General features: G+C 39.6%; 1 protein-coding gene across 9 annotated transcripts in view; it reads right to left on the bottom strand.

The window, feature by feature from the left end:
- The window catches only part of CAST (calpastatin), a 129036-nt gene that overhangs the window by 86517 nt on the left and 17663 nt on the right, over window positions 1-24856 (bottom strand). For 5 of the 9 annotated variants that reach the window (XM_067731299.1, XM_067731294.1, XM_067731303.1 and 2 more), the window contains one exon: window positions 8731-8802. The exons of the other annotated variants lie outside the window; for them this stretch is intronic. Coding sequence is in view for 4 of the 5 variants with exons in the window: in XM_067731294.1 (XP_067587395.1) it covers window positions 8731-8802 (72 nt within the window). In the remaining variant the exon portion in view is untranslated. The remainder of the gene's footprint in view (window positions 1-8730; window positions 8803-24856) is intronic. 9 annotated transcript variants of the gene reach the window in all.

The raw sequence follows: 24856 nt of genomic DNA, 5'->3' as shown, positions 1-24856 counted from the left end.
ATTGGAACTGACAGCTTTAACCAGTACTTCTTCTTAATAGCTGTGCTCTCCTGCAGAGACAGTCCTGATGCAAGTTCAACCTCACTTTCCTTACCTGAATAAGTTGATGGTTACGATAGAAGTTGCCTGAGAACTTTTCCAGTAACACAGTTGCCTGACTGAGGATCGCAACTATTTTCTAATTTAATAAGAGTCTAATTTCTTTTCTTTCTTTCTTTTTTGTTTTTACATCTTTATTGGAGTATAACTGCTTTACAATGGGGTGTTTCTGCTTTATAACAAAGTGAATCAGTTATACATATACATATGTTCCCATATCTCTTCCCACTTGCGTCTCCCTCCCTCCCACCCTCCCTATCCCACCCCTCCAGGTGGTCACAAAGCACCAAGCTGATCTCCCTGTGCTATGCAGCTGCTTCCCACTAGCTATCTATTTTACGTTTGGTAGTGTATATATGTCCATGCCACTCTCTCGCTTTGTCACAGCTTACCCTTCCCCCTCCCCATATCCTCAAGCCTATTCTCTAGTAGGTCTGTGTCCTTATTCCTGTCTTACCCCTAGGTTCTTCATGACATTTTTTTTCTTAAATTCCATATATATGTGTTAGCATACGGTATTTGTCATTCTCTTTCTGACTTACTTCACTCTGTATGACAGACTCTAGGTCCATCCATCTCATTACAAATAGCTCAATTTAGTTTCTTTTTATGGCTGAGTAATATTCCATTGTATATATGTGCCACTTCTTCTTTATCCATTCATCCGATGATGGACACTTAGGTTGTTTCCATCTTCTGGCTATTGTAAATAGAGCTGCAATGAACATTTTGGTACATGACTCTTTTTGAATTATGGTTTTCTCAGGGTATATGCCCAGTAGTGGGATTGCTGGGTCATATGGTAGTTCTATTTGCAGTTTTTTAAGGAACCTCCATACTGTTCTCCATAGTGGATGTACCAATTCACATTCCCACCAGCAGTGCAAGAGTGTTCCCTTTTCTCCACACCCCCTCCAGCATACATTGTTTCTAGATTTTTTGATGATGGCCATTCTCACTGGTGTGAGATGATATCTCATTGTAGTTTTGATTTGCATTTCTCTAATGATTAATGATGTTGAGCATTCTTTCATGTGTTTGTTGGCAATCTGTATATCTTCTTTGGAGAAATGTCTATTTAGGTCTTCTGCCCATTTTTGGATTGGGTTGTTTGTTTTTTTGTTATTGAGCTGCATGAGCTGCTTGTAAATTTTGGAGATTAATCCTTTGTCAGTTGCTTCATTTGCAAATATTTTCTCCCATTCTGAGGGTTGTCTTTTGGTCTTGGTTAGGGTTTCCTTTGCTGTGCAAAAGCTTTGAAGTTTCATTAGGTCCCATTTGTTTATTTTTGTTTTTATTTCCATTTCTCTAGGAGGTGGGTCAAAAAGGATCTTGCTGTGATTTATGTCATAGAGTGTTCTGCCTATGTTTTCCTCTAAGAGTTGGATAGTGTCTGGCCTTACATTTAGGTCTTTAATCCATTTTGAGCTTATTTTTGTGTATGGTGTTAGGGAGTGATCTAATCTCATACTTTTACATATACCTGTCCAGTTTTCCCCGCACCACTTATTGAAGAGGCTGTCCTTTCTCCACTGTATATTCCTGCCTCCTTTATCAAAGATAAGGTGACCATATGTGCGTGGGTATATCTCTGGGCTTTCTATCCTGTTCCATTGATCTATCTTTCTGTTTTTGTGCCAGTACCATACTGCCTTGATTACTGTAGCTTTGTAGTATAGTCTGAAGTCAGGGAGCCTGATTCCTCCAGCTCCACTTTTCTTCCTCAAGATTGCTTTGGCTATTCGGGGTCTTTTGTGTTTCCATACAAATTGTGAAATTTTTTGTTCTAGTTCTGTGAAAAATGACAGTGGTAGTTTGATAGGGATTGCATTGAATCTGTAGATTGCTTTGGGTAGTAGAGTCATTTTCACAATGTTGATTCTTCCAATCCAAGAACATGGTATATCTCACCATCTATTAGTATCATCTTCAATTTCTTTCATCAGTATCTTATAATTTTCTGCATACAGGTCTTTTGTCTCCTTAGGTAGGTTTAGTCTTACATATTTTATACATTTTGTTGCAATAGTAAATGGGAGTGTTTTCTTGATTTCACTTTCAGATTTTTCATCATTAGTGTATAGGAATGCCAGAGATTTCTGTGCATTAATTTTGTATCCTGCTACTTTACCAAATTCATTGATTAGCTCTACTAGTTTTCTGGTAGCATCTTTAGGATTCTCTATGTATAGTATCATGTCATCTGCAAACAGTGACAGCTTTACTTCTTCTTTTCTGATTTGGATTCCTTTTATTTCCTTTTCTTCTCTGATTGCTGTGGCTAAAACTTGCAAAACTATGTTGAATAAGAGTGGTGAGAGTGGGCAACCTTGTCTTGTTCCTGATCTTAGTGGAAATTCTTTCAGTTTTTCACCATTGAGGACGATGTTGGCTGTGGGTTTGTCATATATGGCCTTTATTATGTTGAGGAAAGTTCCCTCTATGCCTACTTTCTGGAGGGTTTTTATCATAAATGGGTGCTGAATTTTGTCAAAAGCTTTCTCTGCATCTATTGAGATGATCATATGGTTTTTCTCCTTCAATTTGTTAATATGGTTTATCACATCGATTGATTTGCGTATATTGAAGAAATCTTGCATTCCTGGAATAAACCCCACTTGATCATGGTGTATGATCCTTTTAATGTGCTGTTGGATTCTGTTTGCTTTTTTTTTTTTTTTTTTTTGTGGTACGCGGGCCTCTCACTGTTGTGGCCTCTCCTGTTGCGGAGCACAGGCTCTGGATGCGCAGGCTCAGCAGCCACGGCTCACGAGCCCAGCCGCTCCACGGCATGTGGGATCTTCCCGGACCGGGGCACGAACACGTGTCCCCTGCATTGGCAGGCAGACTCTCAACCACTGCGCCACCAGGGAAGCCCTGTTTGCTAGTATTTTGTTGAGGATTTTTGCATCTATGTTCATCAGTGATATTGGCCTGTAGTTTTCTTTCTTTGTGACATCCTTGTCTGGTTTTGGTATCAGGGTGATGGTGGCCTCGTAGAATGAATTTGGGAGTGTTCCTCCCTCTGCTATATTTTGGAAGAGTTTGAGAAGGATAGGTGTTAGCTCTTCTCTAAATGTTTGATGGAATTCACCTGTGAAGCCATCTGGTCCTGGGCTTTTGTTTGTTGGAAGATTTTTTTTTTTTTTTTTTTTGTGGTACGTGGGCCTCTCACTGCTGTGGCCTCTCCCGTTGCGGAGCACAGGCTCCGGACGCGCAGGCTCAGCGGCCATGGCTCACAGGCCTAGCCGCTCCGCGGCATATGGGATTTTCCCAGACCGGGGCACGAACCCGTGTCCCCTGCATCGGCAGGCGGACTCTCAACCACTGCGCCACCAGGGAAGCCCTGTTGGAAGATTTTTAATCACTGCTTCAATTACAGTGCTTGTGATTGGTCTGTTCATATTTTGTATTTCTTCCTGATTCAGTCTTGGCAGGTTGTGCATTTCTAAGAATTTGTCCATTTCTTCCAGGTTGTCCATTTTATTGGCATAGAGTTGCTTGTAGTAATCTCTCATGATCTTTTTTATTTGTACAGTGTCAGTTGTTACTTCTCCTTTTTCATTTCTAATTCTATTGATTTGGGTCTTCTCCCTTTTTTTCTTGATGAGTCTGGCTAATGGTTTATCAATTTTGTTTATCTTCTCAAAGAACCAGCTTTTAGTTTTATTGAGCTTTGCTATCGTTTCCTTCATTTCTTTTTCATTTATTTCTGATCTGATCTTTACGATTTCTTTCCTTCTGCTAACTTTGGGGTTTTTTTTTTCTTCTTTCTCTAATTGCTTTAGGTGCAAAGTTAGGTTGTTTATTCAAGATGTTTCCTGTTTCTTAAGGTAGGATTTTATTGCTATAAACTTCCCTCTTAGAACTGCTTTTGCTGCATCCCATAGGTTTTGGGTCGTCATGTCTCCATTGTCATTTGTTTCTAGGTATTTTTTGATTTCCTCTTTGATTTCTTCAGCGATCACTTCATTATTAAGTACTGTATTGTTTAGCCTCCATGTGTTTGTATTTTTTACAGATCTTTTCCTGTAATTGATATCTAGTCTCATAGCGTTGTGGTCAGAAAAGATACTTGATACAATTTCAATTTTCTTAAATTTACCAAGGCTTGATTTGTGACCCAAGATATGATCTATCCTGGAGAATGTTCCATGAGCACTTGAGAAAAATGTGTATTCTGTTGTTTTTGGATGGAATGTCCTATAAATATCAATTAAGTCCATCTTGTTTAATGTATCATTTAAAGCTTGTGTTCCCCTATTTATTTTCATTTTGGATGATCTGTGCATTGGTGAAAGTGGGGTGTTAAAGTCCCCTACTATGAATGTGTTACTGTTGATTTCCCCTTTTATGGCTGTTAGTATTTGCCTTATGTATTGAGGTGCTCCTATGTTGGGTGCATAAATATTTACAATTGTTCTCTCTTCTTCTTGGATCGATCCCTTGATCATTATGTAGTGTCCTTCTTTGTCTCTTCTAATAGTCTTTATTTTAAAGTCTATTTTGTCTGACATGAGAATTGCTACTCCAGCTTTCTTTTGGTTTCCATTTGCATGGAATATCTTTTTCCATCCCCTCACTTTCAGTCTGTATGTGTCTCTAGGTCTGAAGTGGGTCTCTTGTAGACAGCATATATATGGGTCTTGTTTTTGTATCCATTCAGCCAATCTGTGTCTTTTGGTGGGAGCATTTAGTCCATTTACATTTAAGGTAATTATCGATATGTATGTTCCTATTCCCATTTTCTTAATTCTTTTGGGTTTGTTATTGTAGGTCTTTTCCTTCTCTTGTGTTTCTTGCCTAGAGAAGATCCTTTAGCATTTGTTGTAAAGCTGGTTTGGTGGTGCTGAACTCTCTCAGCTTTTGCCTGTCTATAAAGGGTTTAATTTCTCTATCAAATCTGAATGAGATCCTTGCTGGGTAGAGTAATCTTGCTTGTAGGTTTTTCTCCTTCATCACTTTAAATATGTCCTGCCAGTCCCTTCTGGCTTGCAGAGTTTCTGCTGAAAGATCAGCTGTTAACCTTATGGGGATTCCCTTGTGTGTTATTTGTTGTTTTTCCCTTGCTGCTTTTAATATGTTTTCTTTGTATTTAATTTTTGACAGTTTGATTAATATGTGTCTTGGCATGTTTCTCCTTGGATTTATCCTGTATGGGACTCTCTGTGCTTCCTGGAGTTGATTAACTATTTCCTTTCCCATATTAGGGAAGTTTTCAACTATAATCTCTTCAAATCTTTTCTCAGTCCCTTTCTTCTTCTCTTCTTCTTCTGGAACCCCTATAATTCAAATGTTGGTGCATGTAATGTCTTCCTAGAGGTCTCTGAGACTGTCCTCAGTTCTTTTCATTCTTTTTTCTTTATTCTGTTCTGCAGTAGTTATTTCCACTACTTTATCTTCCAGGTCATTTATCTGTTCTTCTGTCTCAGTTATTCTGCTATTGATCCCTTCTAGAGTATTTTAAATTTCATTTATTGTGTTGTTCATTGTTGCTTGTTTCCTCTTTAGTTCTCCTAGGTCCTTGTTAAATGTTTCTTGCATTTTCTCTATTCTATTTCCAAGATTTTGTATCATCTTTACTATCATTATTCTGAATTCTTTTTCAGGCAGACTGCCTATTTCCTCTTTATTTGTTAGGTCTGGTGGGTTTTTACCTTCCTCCTTCACGTGCTGTGTTTTTCTGTCTTCTCATTTTGCTTATCTTACTGTGTTTGGGGTCTCCTTTTGGCAGGCTGCAGGTTCGTAGTTCCCGTTGTTTTTGGTGTCTGTCCGCAGTGGCTAAGGTTGGTTCAGTGGGTTGTGTAGGCTTCCTGGTGGAGGGGACCAGTGCCTGTGTTCTGGTGGATGAGGCTGGATCTTGTCTTTCTGGTGGGCAGGTCCACAACTGGTGGTGTGTTTTGGGGTGTCTGTGGACTTATTATGATTTTAGGCAGCCTCTCTGCTAATGGGTGGGGTTGTGTTCCTGTCTTGCTAGTTGTTTGGCATAGGGTGTCCAGCACTGTAGCTTGCTGGTCGTTGAGTGAAGCTGGGTGTGGGTGTTGAGATGGAGATCTCTGGGAGATTTTCGCCATTTCACATTACGTGGAACTGGGAGGTCTCTTGTGGACCAGTGACCTGAAGTTGGCTCTCCCACCTCAGAGGCACAGCACTGACTCCTGGCTGTAGCACCAAGAGCCTTTCATCCACACGGCTTGTAAATGTTCTGTCCAAGATTCTGGAATCTGCATTTCTTCATCAAGTTCTGGTTCCTGCTAGTGTTGGAGGGTCTCCTGCAGAGGTAGGGGTGGCTATCTCTCACCGTGAGGACAAGGACACTGGCAACAGAAGTCCTGGGAAGTACTCCTTTGCGTGAGCCCTCCGAGAGTCCTCCATTAGCCCCACCCAAGAACCCGGGTCAAGAGTCTAATTTCTATAGCCTCATTAGTCCTCATTATTAATTTATCAAAAATTTAATTTTAATCACTAAACATCTTATAATAATTATTTTGAGTTATTCAATAGAGATATCTATGCCACTTAAGTGCTCTGGATCCTCCAAGCCCAGGACTGCATGGCAGAAGTGGTATTATTTGTGCACATAATTACTGATTTTGTAAGAAGTCTCATAAAACAGTTCTGCAATACATGGTAACTAACCATTCTATCATTAAATACTGAATCCTTAATACAGACTATGATTTTCTTAATAATTGTAAAATTGTCACTTTAACTTTCGAGTTGAATGTGTCCAGAATCAAGAAAACCAGGCCTAATTCTCACTGCCAATTGTATTTACTATTTTGTCATGTCATGTGTTGGGAGAATATTATTTGCCTGTGTGTGTTATGATAATTAATTGTGTAATAAAATGCTTCAAGGGATCACAAATGCTATTACCCCCAGCTTTTCTGAATGATGCATGGGAATGATCATTTTTAGGTGATGATGATAGCAAGCCCTTTCAATCTGGCATCAAAAGACAAAATAAGAAAAACAAGAAAGCATATGTATTTTTTTCTTCTAATACTCTATAAGAGTTAAAGATATAGAAAGGAAGGAATGAAGAATTAAATCCTGGAAAAACTAATATTCAGGAAACTGGTGAAGGAAATTGAGTCAGGAAACCACAGTGAAAACGAATAATCAAGAGAAGAATGGAGATAGGAGAAGGCAGTGTCAGAAGCCAAGGAGAGATAGGAGAAGGCAGTGTCAGAAGCCAAGGAAAGAATTACAAGTTTGCCAGTAAACTAAAACAATAACTATGTGGCTAAATGTGTCCACCTCCCAGTTACACTCCCTCCCACAGCTTCCTGAGACCTAGCAGGGTTTGGGGAGGATGGCCAAATTCTTTGTAAGCATTCCATCTTGAAATGATTGGATGATACTCCTGTGTGGAAAAATGATGGGAAAGGGACTGCTTCTTACCACGAAATTCAAGGGAAAAACAAAAACAAAAACTAAGCACGATTTTCCACAAGGTACCGACCCTCTAGGAGTTTAGGTAATGATAATTCTAGAAACCATTTACAAATGATTCACTAAACCTCATGAGGTTGGGGTTTTGCTAATGAGACTTCTCATTTTAAATTATTAAGCATAAGTTAAATACAGGTCCTAATACTGTAAAAGATAGGAAGTATCCAGAAAATCTTTTTTAGTTGGAGACCTCCAAACAATAGAAGATGAGGACTACCGAGGGCAACCGCAGCAGAGATACATTTGCCCAGCCTCTTCTCATTTCTCAGTTGAGTTTTACTTTGGGTACATTTTAGGGGCTAGGAGAGCAGCTGAGACTCCAGAAGGCACTAAAATACGAACTCTTCACCAAGCAAGTAACATCCATGAGAAAGTCCACAGCCCTCCATAGGAGAGCTACCAGTTTTAAAGGAAAAATGCTTATTTACAATAGTTGTATAGGCAATGCTGAAATAGGTTAAGGTTTTTGATAATCTTGGACACACTGGAAGATCACAAGCTGAAATGGGAGGAACAAAACTATTTTATATATTGAAAACTACTAGCTAAAATGGTAGTTACATCTTATCTTGCAAGATGAAATTTCAGTGATTTTTATAAGTTGCGAAGCTTTGTAGTGTCATATTACCAAAGAAGGCTCAATCAGAGTTTATAAGGTCCAGGACCTTGTGTGAACTGGAAACCTGGCTTTGAACCCTACCTCCATCTTACTGGCTTTGTGATCTTGTCGAGGTTACTTAACCTCTCTGAGCCCAGGTTTTCTCAGGTATAAAGGAATAATAATTATAAGGTTGTGACGGGATTACCTAAGATAATTATATAGCACGCTTAGCAAAGAGCCTGGTGTGGTTAATACTCATGAAGAAAATCTGGTGTGTGCAAAAGTCAAATATTATTTATAGATATTTGTGGTAATAATGCATATTTTTGGACACATTATTATATGCCAGTAAGAATAATAACATAAATAGCTTTGCGAAGTTTTAAATCATTCAAATCATTAGTAAGAAATTACATGCCTCCTGCCTCACACTACCCCCACCAGCACAGAATTGGTACTTTGTTTAAAAACTTTCAGTGATATATGGACACTGTTTACCTTCCCTACAAGTCCCACCCACTAATGGTACACCTGTAGAGTAGGGGTCTTTTCTTGCTCAGGAAATGACTGACCTTGGTGACCGGAGCTGTTCCACCAGCCTGAGTTCTGGAGGGTTGACTGCTCCCAAGCTTTGTCGCTTTTTTCTGAAAATAGGAAATATTAGTTTCTATAGGAGGAGACATCTTCACAACGTAGTCAAGTGTACATTTTCCTATCAATACAAATATCTTTTCAGGCAAAATTCAGACTAATATACTAAGTACGCAAAAAAAGAACATGTTTTTATTTTTTCATGTCTTCGCCAGAAGACTATATAAATATTAAAAACAAAGAGTATTGTACATTGAATAGTCCCCAGTTGTTCAATATTCAGTGGTTTGGAGCACTACAGAAATCCTCACATGGGAGTTGTCATTTTCCACCACAGTGCACTCCCAGAACATCATCGCTCACCGTGAGAAAGTACGTGCTTTCTCTCTTACCCTGAGTGCTACGGAGAGCAGATGTTAGTACAGCCTCCACAGAGGGTGACTTAGCAGCAAGTATCAAAGATGGCAATACATCTAAAAATTTATCTTAGGGAAATAATATGACAAGAGCAAAAGCCTTTTTTCTTCAAATATATTCATCACAGTATTCTAACATCAAAAAGCTAAAAACAATATAGGTAATAATGAATGTTTATTGAGTTCTTACCATGTGCCTTACCATGTGTTTAATTATTCTACTAGAATAATAAAATTATAGGTAATAATAGAATAATAATGCTCTAATAATAGAGTATAGTACAGCACTATTGTCAGTGCTCTGTTTAAGTACCATGTGTTACAACTTATTTAATCTTCAAATTACCCAAAATAAAGTTGTTATGCCAATTTTATGGGTAAGGAGATGGAGGAATGGGATGAGTACACAGCTTGGCCATGGTCACAGCTAGTCAAAAGTAGCATGTCTGTTTCAGTCCCTATTCTCTTACCTACCTACACTGCCTCCCACATAAGGGGTTATGTTATGAACAGTTACAGGATGAAATATCATATGGTTATTTAATGATCAGGTTTAGAAGAATATTCCATTAAATGCAAGTATATTATTAATATTTCACATAAAGAAATGTCACATTATAAAATAACAGGAATGATATGGTCTCAAGTTCATACGGGGTTATCTTCTGATAGTGGGGTTAAGAGTGCTTCATTGTGCTTTTTTTGTAATTTCTTATATAACTATAACTACTTAACTGTTGAAAGGACAATAAACGGGGGGGGGAGGTAAAATACACAGTTGCTTTCTCAACAAGGACTTGATATCTTCTATCTTTTACTTATGAATATCTATATTTCAAAGAAGCAAGCGTATAAAGTTTTATAATGTAAAATGGTGACAGTATGATCCAACATCTATAAAATGTGAAGAATGTACTGTAAGAATTGAATACAGGAGGGATGATCATGCTAATTAGGTGATATATAACACAGTGAAGAATTGTATGTCCACATACATACAACTTCTGAAAATTTTTGAAAAATATATAATTGAGAACAATTTGGTTGAATTCTTTAACATTTAGAAGATATTTAGCAAAATTTATGTTGCTTAACTTTGTGAAAAATGCCTGCCACGGAAGCTTGAGCTGAAGCCTTCTCTTCCTTCAGGGCAAATACTACCTTAGCAAGAAGAAAAGACAGAACTTAGCTTGCTGTCCTCAGAGTACAATCTTTATGTGTCCACGGGTTGACCATTCTCAGAGCACTTCAGGAAGATCCCCGAAACAACAGGGTGGACACATTTTAATAAGATGGGTATCTGAGGGCCTTGAGAGGCCTTTGCAGAAGCCAGGTATTACCTGTAGACCAAATAGTCTATCCTAAGCATTCATGCACTACCATCAACCAAAGGAAGAAAAAATCCTAGATAAATGGGATAGAAATAAAGGAGGCTGCTAAAAAGTTAGTAATTTGAGTGTGATATGGGAGATGGTAAAAGGAGGGGATGGCCTAAGTTTTATCCATATCACAAGTCTCTTTTCAAAATACAAGGTGTCTTAACAAATAGCTTCTGATAACCATAATGTATACATGGATTCCGTGTAAGGGGTTGGATATAAGAAATGAAGACAAGAAAACAGCATTGGGGTTATTCATTTTAATCTCATTCTCCAATTCAACCTCCTCATTTTCCAGTGAGGAGACTGAAGCCCAGAAAGGTCAGGTCAGTGTACACTGTTCCATAGCTGTCCCACACTCTAGCTATTAGCCTGTGGTCTCAGCTATAATCAAGGAAGGTCCCATTTAAATCCTGCACTAACTACAGCTTCAATTCTCACAATCAAAATGCACATACCAGACTCTGATTTATCTGTAGAAGAATTCCTCTACAACACATTAGCTAAGATTTGCCCGTGAGAATTAAAAAACTTTCTCTTCGGCTGAGTTATGATACTATTAAGTTAAAAATAACTATTTTAACTTAATACACATGCTGATTGTTTATATAAACTCAGCACACATGCTGATTTTAATTTTAACTGTATATAAACTTAAGATTTACTCTGAAAAATAATTTATTAATAAATTCAATATTTTTAAACTCAACTGAGGATATCTCAGATTTCCTGTGGGTATGACCTATTGAAGTTTGCCTTGCCCTCTGAGCTGCCTGAATTACTTAGTCTACAAAGGACCAATTTAGTTTAGCTGAAACAAGAGTAGAATTTGTAAAAATGATCCTCTATTATCTAATATTTATAAAGGGCTTAATAATGTCAGGCACTTAAAACACAACACAAAAGCTTAGAAATACACATACATACCAGAGCACAGACCCCTTATTCTCAGATTAGTAACCATACAGATTGTTTTGGCTGATATATGACGTGGTTCTCTCTTCAACTGTGTTTGACTTCATGCATCCCTCTACTTATTGGACAGACATTTATTGAACCCTGGCCCGGAGCCTGGTCCTATTCTAGGCAGTGGGGATATAATGACCAATTAAACAAACAAACAAAAAAAGGGCTTACTCTTGTAGTGCTTACATTCCAGTAGGAGGACTCAGACTCTAAATAAGTCAACAAAAGCCAAGATGATTTCAGAGAGTGATGAGTGCTATAAAGTCAATAAAACAGGGTCATGTAACAGAGAGTGGCTGGCTGAGGGTTCCTTCAGATAGGATAGACAAAGAAAGACATTTGACTGAGACCTGACTATAAATAAACCAATCATGTAAATATCGCATGGGGGAAGGGAGGCATTCTAGGTGGATAGAATAGCACATGCAAAGGCCCTGAGGTAGGATGGGATGGGTTTGGCAAGTTGGAGGAACAGAAATATGTTCCTGAAGCTGAAGCAAGATGGGCACAGGCATACATGGTATGAGATGATACAGGATGCTGGATCAAGATATTTGGTCTGAAGTGAGGTGGGTTCATTATGGCCCCGCAGTCGGGTGTGTTTGGGATCATCAGTTTCTTCCAGGCCTTGGCTTGCTTCCTGACCTTCTCTGAGTACCATCTAGTCCTTGTGAGTCCTCCTTTGCCTCCATGTGAAAAGTTCTCAAAGTCCTTTGGCTTCACATCACCTTGTACTTAGTTTTGCAGTGTCTTCCTCACCCTCACTCCCGCTCACCCTCACCATCAGCATCGGTCCTTAGAAATCCCACTCTGGCCTGGACACATTTCTCACCCAGCTAGGTCTGCATATTCACAACTGTGATAGGGCTGGATCTACCCTCAGATAGAACAGAATTCATTTACTCAAAGTAAGTGAAAACTCAAAACAAGCTCACTCATACATGATTCTGCATTTGTCCTAACACACAGGTATGCTGTGGTCTCTAAAAGATTAAGATGTTAAATGAGAACACCAATCCTAGGATAATTCAAATTTTGAGTTAAACTATTTTTCTTCATTTCCATAAACCCATAGACTAAAGGTTACTGAGCAGATTTTCCCTTGCCATTCAATCACATTCCCTCTATTATTTATGAGCACTTCTTTGTTTAACTTAAGTTTTATAGAAAGGCAATGGTCAGCAACAGCTTGCCCTCATTCCTCTATATCAGGTCGCAGGCCTGGCTGAGTCATTCGTTCCTTGCAGGACAGCCTGTCACAGGGCCTCAGTCCTGATGATTGACAGGGGCAGAAGTGTAATCGTCCACACCAGATTTACCTCTACTGGACTCTAACCCCAGGACATCAAGTCCCGTCCATTTACAGAGAACTTGTGTGATTTCTCCTGCTTGGGTGCAGACTCCTGAGTATACACAGGTCCTGTTCCCATGGACTATGAATCCACACCTTCTACTGGAAGCAGCCTCCCCCATCTCAAAAGAGGTTCAGAGTCTGCCAGCCACAAGACTGGTAAAACAGGCACCTCTGCTTGCACAGACAAGATCGATAAAGAACGCACAGATTAGATCCATCCTATATGCTGCTGTAGGAAGACATGAATAGAATTAATGGCGTGCCTTTCTTGTATGTTTGTTGTGGTTCATAATAAAAGGTTTTATTGAATGAATCAGAACTCAAGTCTTAAAAACTGTTTTCAAGTAACAGTGAAATTCCAAGAGCCAGGCAAAGCTGTGTCATTATCTCCTAAAATCTCAGGAAAGGCCCCTCAATGAGGCTTCATGTCATCCTGAGACCTAGTGAATCTGTAAAGAAAAGTGCCGAATTCTCTAGAACAATGGTCCTACTTTTTGACACATGTGGCAGGAATCCTGGCTGTACCCAATGCCAGCTGTGAGAAAAGGAAGTTTATGAGCATTTCTAAACACGAATTTTCTCACCTGAAAAATGAGAATAACCCTACTTGTACCTCAGAGAGAGACTGAGAGGGTTAAATGAGAGGAGGTATGGCCTGAATTCTGTGGCCCACATGTTGGAAAAACCCGCTCTGAAGAGAGAGGCCCAAGGCCTTGAACAGGTAGCAATGGGACAGACTCATCTCTCCAGGGCAACCCCAGTGCATCTAATTTCAACTCATGAGGGGTCTTAGTGGCTGTTGAGAATTTTCTATGAGCTTTTGTTATTTATATAATAGAAAAAGAATTGTTTCTTCATTGGATAGAAAGTGATTTTTCTTTAGGACTAGCCATGATTCTATTAATGGATGCAGTTACTTGGAAACAGTTTGATCCTTTTGAGGTTTGCTTTTACGCGCTGCTAGGTTGGACAAGAGCAGCCTTCAGATAGAAGTAATTTGTTTTCAATACAGCAATGATACCCTTCTGAGTACTCTACCCAGTGATTCCGACTGGTGAGAACATGTCCTGTTCCTGGCCTTGTGTGAGGTCTGGAGATTACATGAAAGTATAAATGCAATGCATCTAAGCCCACAGTCAGAGATACTATGATGACTCAATAAATGCTAGCTAAGGGAAACCCGGGACCACTTCCAGGGTTGATGCTGAAAGGCCTACCTAATGAGTTAGGCCGACCAGAGCCAGATCAGCAGGTCCTGATATTCGTGCATCAGCTGTCAAAGATGACGGCCCCTCTGGACCTTGCTCTGATAGGTCCCATAGGTGTCGTCACTGTCACACGGTGTGTGAGTGTGGGCGTGTGTGTGGGGGGTGTGATTTAGGGTCAACAAGATCTGCAGGAATAGACATGACCTCAATATGTTTCCTGAGAGTGGCAAGGACCCTGCTGAGGTACTACAGGGTGTCAGGACAGGATATGGAACAGGTGATTTCAACAGCCTGGGTGGCACATATATTAGTAAAATATCTGGAGAACACTAAAACTCATTAGTAAATGAACAAAGAAGGAAGTCGGTGACTCGGCTTATAAATGAGAAAAATTTAACTCAACTTCATAGTCAAGGAAGGTACTTCAGTCTGTAAGCTGGGCCACAGCCTCCTTTCAAATACAGCTTTGTTTCCTTTTTACATTAATGATGTTCTTATGTAAGAAAATTTGGATTAAAAAGTAAGGAGTGTTTCTGCCTTAAATAACTCAAGAAAACCCTCGACAATTATATGCAACAGTGGTTTTCAGAGGCTGGACACCAGGCAGCAAGGACAGTATTCCCTGCGAGGGAAACAAACCAGGGGCGCCCTGTGATCGCCACAGCTTACTGCCTGCAGAGTTTCCAGCTGCCGGATCATGCAACGGCTGTCTGTCTCTCTGGGTTGAGGAGATGGAGCTGGGAGTTTGAGGGTCAAGGGCACTCGAGGGGCTCAAAGAGAGGGCGCCAGAGAGGAGAGCTACAAAAGTGAGCTCCAGAAATCTGCATGTGCATGCCTGTGAGGAGAGCCTGAGTCTGGGGAAAGACCACCCATAAGGAGCAGAGGCATAATCACAGGGGCTCCCAGGGACCAGGAATAGGACATGTTTCCAGCAGTCAGAATCACTGGGTAGAGAATGCAGAAGAAAAAGTAGGACTGGAATTTCCCTGGTGGTCCAGTGGTTAAGACTCCACGCTTCCACTGCAGGGGGCACAGGTTCAATTGAATAAGAAGAAGAAAAAAAAAAATGTAGGCCTCCTCTAAAGGTTGCTCTGTTCTAGCCAAACAAAGGTTAAAAGCAAACCCCAAAGGATCAAAGTGTTTCCAGGTAACTTAACTGTGTCCCAGAACAAAGCTCAGGAAAACTTAAAGCAACAATAATAAAAAACACTCAATGCAATATAAAATTCATATCTGTTTATCATCTAATCAAAAATTACAAGGCATGCATAGAAGCAGAAAAATACAACTTTGTTTTCCAAACACAGGAAAATATAATGTTCAAAAAGCATAGTATCTTTTTTTTTTTTTTTTTTTGCAGTACGCGAGCCTCTCACTGTTGGGGCCTCTCCCATTGCGGAGCACAGGCTCCGGACGCGCAGGCTCAGCGGCCATGGCTCACGGGCCCAGCTGCTCCGCGGCATGTGGGATCTTCCCGGACCGGGGCATGAACCTGCGTCCCCTGCATCGGCAGGCGGACTCTCAACCACTGCGTCACGAGGGAAGCCCAAAAAAGCATAGTATCTTGATTGCAGGGCTGACTACGTGAATCTACACATGTAACAAAATGGCATAGAACTATATATACGTGTACCAATGGCAGTTTCCTAGTTTTGCTATTGTACTATAGTTGCAGGAGATGTAACCAATGGGGAAGCTGGGTGAAGGATACACGGCACCAGCCACACTATCTTTGCAACTTTCTGGTAATCTATAATTATTTCAAAAGAAAAAGTTTTTTAAAAGTATGTTCAGGAGAGACATAGCAAATATTTTTTTAAAAACCACCCGCAAATATTTTTTTAAAAACCACCCAAATCAAACTTCTAAAGATAAAAATGTCTGAGATAAAAAATACATTGGGATTAAGAACTGATGAGACATTGCAGAAGAAAAGATTAGTGAATTTGGAGATCTGGCAATGGAAACTATCCAAAATGAAACAGAGAGTGAAGGGCTAGAGGACAGGGAACAGAGCATCAGTGAGCTGTGGGGCAACTCCAAGCAGCCCATACATATACAACCGCAGCCTCCAAAGAAGAGAGAGATGAGGAGACAAAACAAAATATTTGAAGAAATAATGGTCAAAACATTTCCAAATTTGATCAAAACTATAAACTCACCAATCCAAGAAGCTCAACAAATACCTTTTAAGAGTGAGGAGCTGGGTACGAAGAAAGGGTCAAGTTGGGTTTTAGATTCCCATCCCCCAAAGATTCCAGTGATAATGAAGTCAACCTGTGGGTGAGAGTTCTTCTGCCCCAGCTAAGACACAGTGCCCTTCCCTGCCATGAAGGTGTCAAAGAGTTCCTGAAGGTTCCAATCCAGCGATTCTCTTCTCCACCCCGAAGTGTGAGAAAGGGAGCTGGTCCACATTTCCACCAAAGTAATAGCCCTCAAGAGAAAGCAGGCTAGGGATTCTCCAGTTTGAGATAATCCGTTACATAACAGATTAGATGTTATATTTGACAGAATTTGTGAGCACACAAATACACAAGAATGTTTGCATTAAATGAACATCGAAACCCTCAAGGGTTCAACTTGGTAGCTAACACATTCAAATAATTGCTCAAGCCATTTTTAAAATCCTGTTTGTTGAATGGTCTTCAGAAGCTTCAACATTATTTTTAGCTGACAGTTTTTTTCTTTCTTAGCATTTTCTAATCAGTGCATTTTTAGATCAGTGGTGTCCTAGGCTTGATGAAATGTAGTATTTTTCAGGATAAGAATTCTCATTAAAATATATGTTTTGACACATTTGTTGACAAATCAGTTCCATTAGTTAATAGTCACCCCCTAGAATGAAAAGAAATATTGTGTTTCCACATGAAAACACATGCTTTATTGGAAAATAGTATCTAGGAAAAGACGTCTTTCAAAGGGAGGTCAGATACCCCAACACTAGCAATCATAAGGCTGTGACTCTTATTCGCAAATGTTCGTTTACACCATGGTTCTAAGTAGTCTACAAACAAGTACAAGTTGCTATGACTACAGAAGGAAGTATAAATGGGTGCTACCCCCAATGCAATTTGGTAAATAGGATATGTTAGTCCCCTGGGAAACACTGATAAATAGGTCATAATGATGTCTTATTATTAACTCACAACCTAACATAGAAATTTACTCAGTGAATGAAACGTCGCCTCCACAAAGCCCTTAATAACACACGTTATGGTGGCCAGCACTGAATTTTTTTTCCTGATTACTCAGTGCCATTCATTATCTCCAACTGGAAGTCCTTGAAGTGGTCTATCTCATGTCTTTCTACTCTCGAGATGGCTGCATTGACTGGGAGTCAGGAGAACGCTATCTTTCTCCTGGCTCTACCTCTGCTGTGACTTAGCTTCCTTCCCTGCCTCATTTACTATCCGTAAGGAGGGAGCAGCTGTACCTACACTTACATTTTAGATCCAAAGGAATGGGAATGATTTAACCTTGTTTTATGATCTTCCTGAGTAAAAAGAGGGTATAATACAAGGAAGAAAGAAGGCAGTGAAAAGTTAGAGAAGTGAGTTACAAAAATTGACAACAGTGGTAAGAAAGTCTATGGAGTTAGCTTTAAGTAGAATTCTGAAAATAGATAATTTTATGAACAGTTTTGGATACTAGTTGAAAGTATGGACTCTGGAAAATATGTTCCATCCTGGCTCCACTATTATATAACTGTGTGACCCTGGACAGGTCATTTAATCAAGCTGTGCCTCAATTTCCTCATCAGGAGAATGGGGTGCTTGTAAGGTGTGTGTGTGTGTGTGTGCGCGCGCGTGTGTGTGTGTGTGTGTGTGTGTAATGCCTACATATGTGTTAGCTATCAAAATCAAATGATCGATAGTTCTCTACTACCTTTAACAAATCTATAAAAGTAGTTCTTACATAATTCATTTTCCCTCTTATTAAACTACTTCTCACCAAAGTGTTAATAATTAACATATTATCCCTCCTAGGAACATCCACAATTTAAAAGAGGACCCAAGGGAAGGCAATGCTTAACTCAAAGTTTAAGGAAGTTGCTAACGGTGGAATTTCAGCCATCAACAACAAGCCAACTGGGAAAATATTAGATGATGCCTCCTGAATATATCTACTCGACAAGACTGCCCCCACCTCAGGGGTGGGGATGGTGTGTATCTCTAAACCTCTTTAAGTTGTACGTCACATTTTTTTTTTTGCATTCTTGTATTCACATATGTATGTCCTTTTCAGAGAAAAAGATCAGTTTTCATCGGATTTTGAAGGGACCATAAGCTAAAAATAATTAATAATCCTTGGGACTTCCCTGGTGGCGCAGTGGTTAAGAATCCACCTGCCAATGCAGGGGACATGGGTTCCAGCCCTGGTCCGGGAAGATACCACATGTTGCGGAACAACTAAGCCCGTGCGCCACAACTACTGAGCCTGTGCTCTAGAGCCCGCGAGCCATAACTACTGAGCCCGCATGCCACAACTACTGAAGCCCGCGCGCCTAGAGCCCATGCTCTGCAACAAGAGAAGCCACCGCAATCAGAAGCCCAAGCACCACAAGGAAGAGTAGCCCCTGCTCGCTGCAACTATAGAAAGCCCGTGCACAGCAACAAAGACCCAACGCAGTCAAAAAAAAAAAAAAAAAAAAAAAAAAAAAATCCTTGCCCTCTAAGCTGCCTTAGTGCTTAAATCCTAATTCTCTGTCCATATCTAAGAGATGCACTTCTAGTCAAACACATGCACACGCGCCCCCACACACACACGGTGGCGGCAGCCGCCTTACTCTGGAAGGTTCCAAAGGAAAAAGATGCACATGTAAAACACTTCTCCCTTTAAGGTCTAAGCAGACAGATGCATAGATTTAGTTTTGATCATTGTTAAAACACTCTCTTCCATTATTCTTTTACTATCTATGCTGTTTATTATTCTTTTTCCTCTGATTAAAAGAAAATACATTTAGAATAAAGAGAAAAGTAGTAAGAAGAAAACGTAAATTACTCCAAATCTTACCAATCAAGACAACTACTTTCAGTTATTTCTCTATTTTTATGCAAATACATAAATATGCACAATCTGTTAAATACATGGAATTGCTGGTCTTTCATCAGTTTTCTTTACCTATAACATAAACACGTTCCTCCACTGCTACATGTTCTGCAAAGCATGGTGTTAAAGATGCCTTAGTCACTATGTTTGTGCTGTAATTTCACCAATTCATTATGGCTGTACACTTGTTTCTCCCCTAGTTTGTTATTATTATAAATAAAGCTATGGAGAATATCTTTGTACATAGCTATCGAGTACACCTCTGATTATGTACTTGAAACAAATTCCTAGAATTGGAATTTCTTGGTCAAAAAGATTAAATTTTTTTTCTTATTCATGACTCTCAGTCACTTATTTCTCATTTCTAAATACCATTTATGTCTTCATTAAAGGAAAAGTTTAATCATATTTTTAACATTTCTAATCTTATAATTTTTAAGTTTTCAAATATTTGAAGAAATTTATATAAAAGTCAAAATCAAAGCCCTTTCTTCTTAAAACACACACACACACACACACACACACACACACACTCCTAACATATGCTCATTCAGAAAAACAAAGTCGGCAAGGTATTATCACTGCTGAGGCAAGAAATATTTTATTCCAACTGAACACTGTACAAGAAATTTCCTCCTTTTAACCACTGGGTGTCCCCTGAAGTGTATGTTTAAAGTAAGACAGCTATTACCAGATCTATATAACAAGCAATTCAGCAACGTCTCATCGCATAGCTGGTAGTAAGAACCCTCATTTTTGTTTTTTTTTTGTTTTTTTTCAGTGCGCGGGCCTCTCACTGTTGTGGCCTCTCCCGTTGCGGAGCACAGGCTCCGGACGCGCAGGCTCAGCGGCCATGGCTCACAGGCCCAGCCGCTCCGCGGCGTGTGGGATCCTCCCAGACCGGAGCACGAACCCGTGTTCCCTGCATCGGCAGGCAGACTCTCAACCACTGCGCCACCAGGGAAGCACCCCCTCATTATTTTTTAAATGCATTATTTAAAAATTTAGCCATTCAGCTTTCTACTCGGCTTTCACTTTTCAGTGAAATAGATGTATGGTTTCAGACTTTACTGAGTCTACTCAGTGTTTTAAGAAAGTAAGCTGAGAAAAAAGTAACAAAATTGTATTCAGAGAAGTAATTTTTATCCCAAGCACTAAGTGAAACCAAAATTGAAATGTGAATATGAGATCACTTTAGCGCTCAGTTTCCTGTAAGTAAAGTGTTTTCTTTGAGACTGTATTTGCAGATTTCAGAGTGATATATTTCTGCAATGTACTAAAGTCCAAATATTCTGCATCTTGAGCTCAAATTAGACCACTTAGGAGTAAGAGGCTTGATCTGCAAAAGAAAGAGAACAGGGGTGCCAACCTTACTGTGAAAAACTAACCAGGAAGTCTACATTCTTAATGATTAAGATACACATATGTTTAGAATTCACTCCAGAGTGCTTTCCAAATAATGTCTTTCTTATTTGATATTGTGATAAATGAATCAATTTACCTGTGAACATCTGGCAAACAATCCAAGAAATCTGTACCGTGTGATGCCATCTTGGTCACACTTATCTCTTTTTGTGTAAATGAACACTGATTTCAACTTTTTTTTTTTTTTGCTTTATCTGATGTTTGCTATATAAATGCATGTACATTGGAAGAGAACAGTCATCTATGCAGAATCTCCACTTACTCAGCACCCACTTACTCAATCCACTTAATCATAACAGGAACAGCTCCCAAGGGAACCTACAATACCCCAGTCTCCAAACAAGAAACTTTCCTCAGCCCTCACAATTCTAGAACTATTATCAGCCTAGACCCTTCTTCCAGCCTCCCCACAGATGGCACTGCAACATCCAGGTTCCCCCACCCCTTTAGCTGCTTCTTCTTTCACTTGTTCACTGGTTTCTCCTTCCTACATCCTCCATGCTGGCATTTATCAACGTTTGCTTTTAGTTTCTCTCTTCTCTCTCTACACTCTTTTCTTCGATAATTTCAACCAAGAATTTTGGCAGTGAGGGTTAGAAAGGAAGATGGAATGGGAGCTTGAGCAGTTTCAAAAGAAATATTTTTAAATGGTTTACGATGAGGAAGACTAAACCGATAAGTAGTCTAAAGAGGAGTCATTAAATAAAGAGTAAAACGAATGAGGGAATAGTTGAAGGAACAAGGTCCTAGGAGAAGTGGGAAGAAATAGGGTTAGTACCAGCTCCCTGCAACCAAAGCCTCCCATGTGGTTCAATGATCCCTTAAAACTGCAGCACCCTTGATGTGCTTCAGAGCCACCCTGTCCCCAGGACACGGTAAAGCAGAGTTGGCTAAGGGATGGGGTTGGTGGGGGGCATTTTAAAAATAAAGGAAAAAGGAAATGAGAAGAGGAAAAAAGGAAGAAAAGTTCATGTGTACCAGGAACTGTGTTATGCACGCCATAAGAATTATGTGTGTTACTCAAAATGTGCTCAGAAGACCACCATCAGAAGATATGAGTCACCTGGGGTGACTGGTAAAAATACTGATTCCCTGATCCCATCTTGGATCTGATAAATCAGAATGTCTGGAGATGGGGTCCAGGAGTCTGAAATTTTCATCCTATCTCCAGGTGATTCTTAGGCATGTTAAAACTTGAGAATCACCGCATCATCTCACATAATGTCCTAGAAGGTGAGGGATAGAGAGTTTTTAATAATTTTTTATGACACTAAATCAGTGCTCTACACATTCACCAAGCATTCTGTAATAATGCTGATTGAAACATAAAAGACTTTATGACGGCAACTTGCTGAGAGATTTTGACTTCACGAATGAACTGTTTTTGGAAGGCCAATAAGCTATTATGTACATTTGGTATATGATAAAATATTATTGACTTTATGACAGAAATCATACATATTCAGTCCTTAGATGACACAGGTATCTTGCTATGGGCACAATTTCAGGTTATCATCCCTTTCATCCCTCTTGAATCAGTCATTCCTGTATCTTTGAGAAGCTAATAAAGTCTAGAGGTAAGACTGAAAAAATAAAAACTTTAAAACAGGATATTTCAGGACTCATATTTAATTGACTTGTCCATCAGGTTTCCAGGACTTATGACCTATTCTAAAGTCAATAAATTTAACTCCTATTCAATTCCTTTGATATTTTGTTAACTTTGATTCCAATTTCCTATGCTATAAGGTACACTCTTCAGAGACAATTTTGGTGGGACCTACGATCTTAGGCAATTAGGCTCATTACTCCAAAGTGCAAGAACGAAGGGTATTTTATTGCTGCATGATATAATGTTCATATATTTATATGTTCTTTTATAGAGGCAAAATGCTTAACTATTTTTATTAGCTACTCCCTACTACTTATATAACATTTTATATATCACAGATTCTTAATCTAAAAGCACATTATTTTCATATTCTTTGTTAAAGAGGGACTGTACTTTCTAGCAATTGGCATATGTTTCTGGGTGTTACACAGAGTTGTTTTGAAACAAAAGGACTACTAAGCTTAATGAACTACCAAACTTCCTTCCTTTTTTAATGGGAAAGGCTTGGCAATATGTAGTCAACAAAAGAATTTGAGTCCTGGTTAGAAATCAATAAGGGGCTCACTTTTATTGCTAAACAAAGTTCTCTTCATTGTCTAGTAATAGTACTAATAATAAGGCCACAACAATAATAATAGTAGTAATAATAATAACAATAATAGCAGCTCGCATCTATATGGCACTTCGTGTGTCCCAGGCACTGTCCTGGACACTTCATATGCTTGGTCTCATTGATCTTCACATTAACTTATGCAGAGGCTATTGTTATCTCCATGTTACACATGAGGAAGGTACCCTTAGTGAAGCAAAGTAATTGGCCCAAGAACACACAGCTAGGAAGTGGCAGAGCTGGGAGCAAGTCCATGCAGTGGGACTCTATAGAGTCTGCACGCAGCCACTACAATGTGCTGCCTCCATGGGAACCATGGACTGGGTGGCAGGCTAACTGGATTAGGAGTGTGGCTCTTCAAAGCTTCCACAGCACGTGAGAAAGAAGATGCTCTCACTGTGGTCTCAGAATGGCAAAGCATTTTTCTCCTGAATTTTATAAACTACCCGCATTTTTCTCAGAATTCAACCTGAATACATGTCTTAGGATAAATAGGCTATTTGAATGTCTATATAATGTCTGGTATTTTAACTGTAGGTTTTGAACTTAAATTCATGGATTGCTCTTGTAGACCCATTTGGTAGGCTCCACATAAGAAAATACTAAATTCTAAATTGTAAGAATAAAAGAAAAAGAAACCGCACATGCACCGAAGCAGGAAAAACAAGCTTTCTAAAAATAAATATAAGGCTTCCCCAGACATCTTCTCTATAGCACAAAAAGTCAGAAGACCATGGAGCAACAGGTACTGAACTTCAAGGGAACAGAACTGTTACTCAAAAATGTACAATTTTGTACTAATTTCTTGTGTGAAGCCAGCAGAAAAACATGCTTAGGATCCACACAGACACAGAAAATCACCATCTGTGTTCCTTCGCAGAAAAAAATTATCTTAAAAATATTCTAGTCAATGAAGAAATAAATCAAAATTTAGAACTAAACAATGGGGAAACTACAGTTGAAAAGGATTTTGGAACTTCCTTTAGTGAGTTTAGCCTTCCAGATCAGACACCCAGGGGATTCTGGATCTCTAGGTAAGCCAGGTGGGACTGCCCTTGGGGCACCTGTTCAGCTTTGCCTCCTTCTTGGCACTGGGACATGAACTTGTCCAGCCACAATCAACTCCCCACAGTTAAAACAGACAAGAGATTGTAATAACCTATCACCCCTTAAAATAACATTTGCTGGGCTTCCCTGGTGGCGCAGTGGTTGAGAGTCTGCCTGCCGATGCAGGGGACACGGGTTCGTGCCCCGGTCCGGGAAGATCCCACATGCCGCGGAGCAGCTAGGCTAGGCCCGTGAGCCATGGCCGCTGAGCCTGTGAGTCCGGAGCCTGTGCTCCGCAACGGGAGAGGCCACAACAGTGAGAGGCCCGTGTACCGCAAAAAAAAAAAAAAAAAATTCTCATAGACACTCAACTCCATCCTCAAGCGTTTATATTGCAAATGAAATATGACAAATGATATTTTAGTTGCAAGAGTCTACTGAAATTGCTGCAGACCTCCTAGGATCACTTAGTGGTTGTATAGGGGTCATACTCAAGACAAGTAAGAGCTATTTATGGTAGCAGGAGAAAAAGAGCTCTGAAATTCACACAGCTGCATTCATCCCCAGATATTTTTACATATGACAATATAATAATGGTTCTTGCCTAACCCTAATCATTTTTACTCTGGGTTAAATCTTCCTGAAGCCCTCCTCTATACCTTTTTTCTTGCATCTCCAAATGAAATGCAGCAGAACAATAAAGGGAGAAGGAAAAAACACTGAGAAGTACCCTTGAGCATAGAAAGTACATTTTCAAACTGACTTTGTTTCAAAGGCCTGAGTTTGTCCTTGGAAGCCTAACCAGTATGTTTGCATATGCTTGGGGACAACAAATTATTCACCCTTTGGAGGCACATGCTAGTTTGAAAATGGATTACCAAAAACCCGAACTAAGCTTCTTAATCTTACTTCTTGTTCAACAGAGCAGTAGATGAGAAAATATTTGGGAGAAAGAATCAGTTTTGGGAAACCTTTCTCTGGTAATCTTAAGAGGATGGCAGCCAACTGTGGGTGGTAGGATAGGCAGATTACAAGTCCAGA

Source organism: Pseudorca crassidens, chromosome 3 (assembly GCF_039906515.1).
Source record: "Pseudorca crassidens isolate mPseCra1 chromosome 3, mPseCra1.hap1, whole genome shotgun sequence".
Classification (NCBI taxonomy): Eukaryota; Metazoa; Chordata; class Mammalia; order Artiodactyla; family Delphinidae; genus Pseudorca; species Pseudorca crassidens.
The sequence above is the reverse complement of the archived record's forward strand: the minus strand, read 5'-3'. Positions and strand labels throughout refer to the sequence as shown.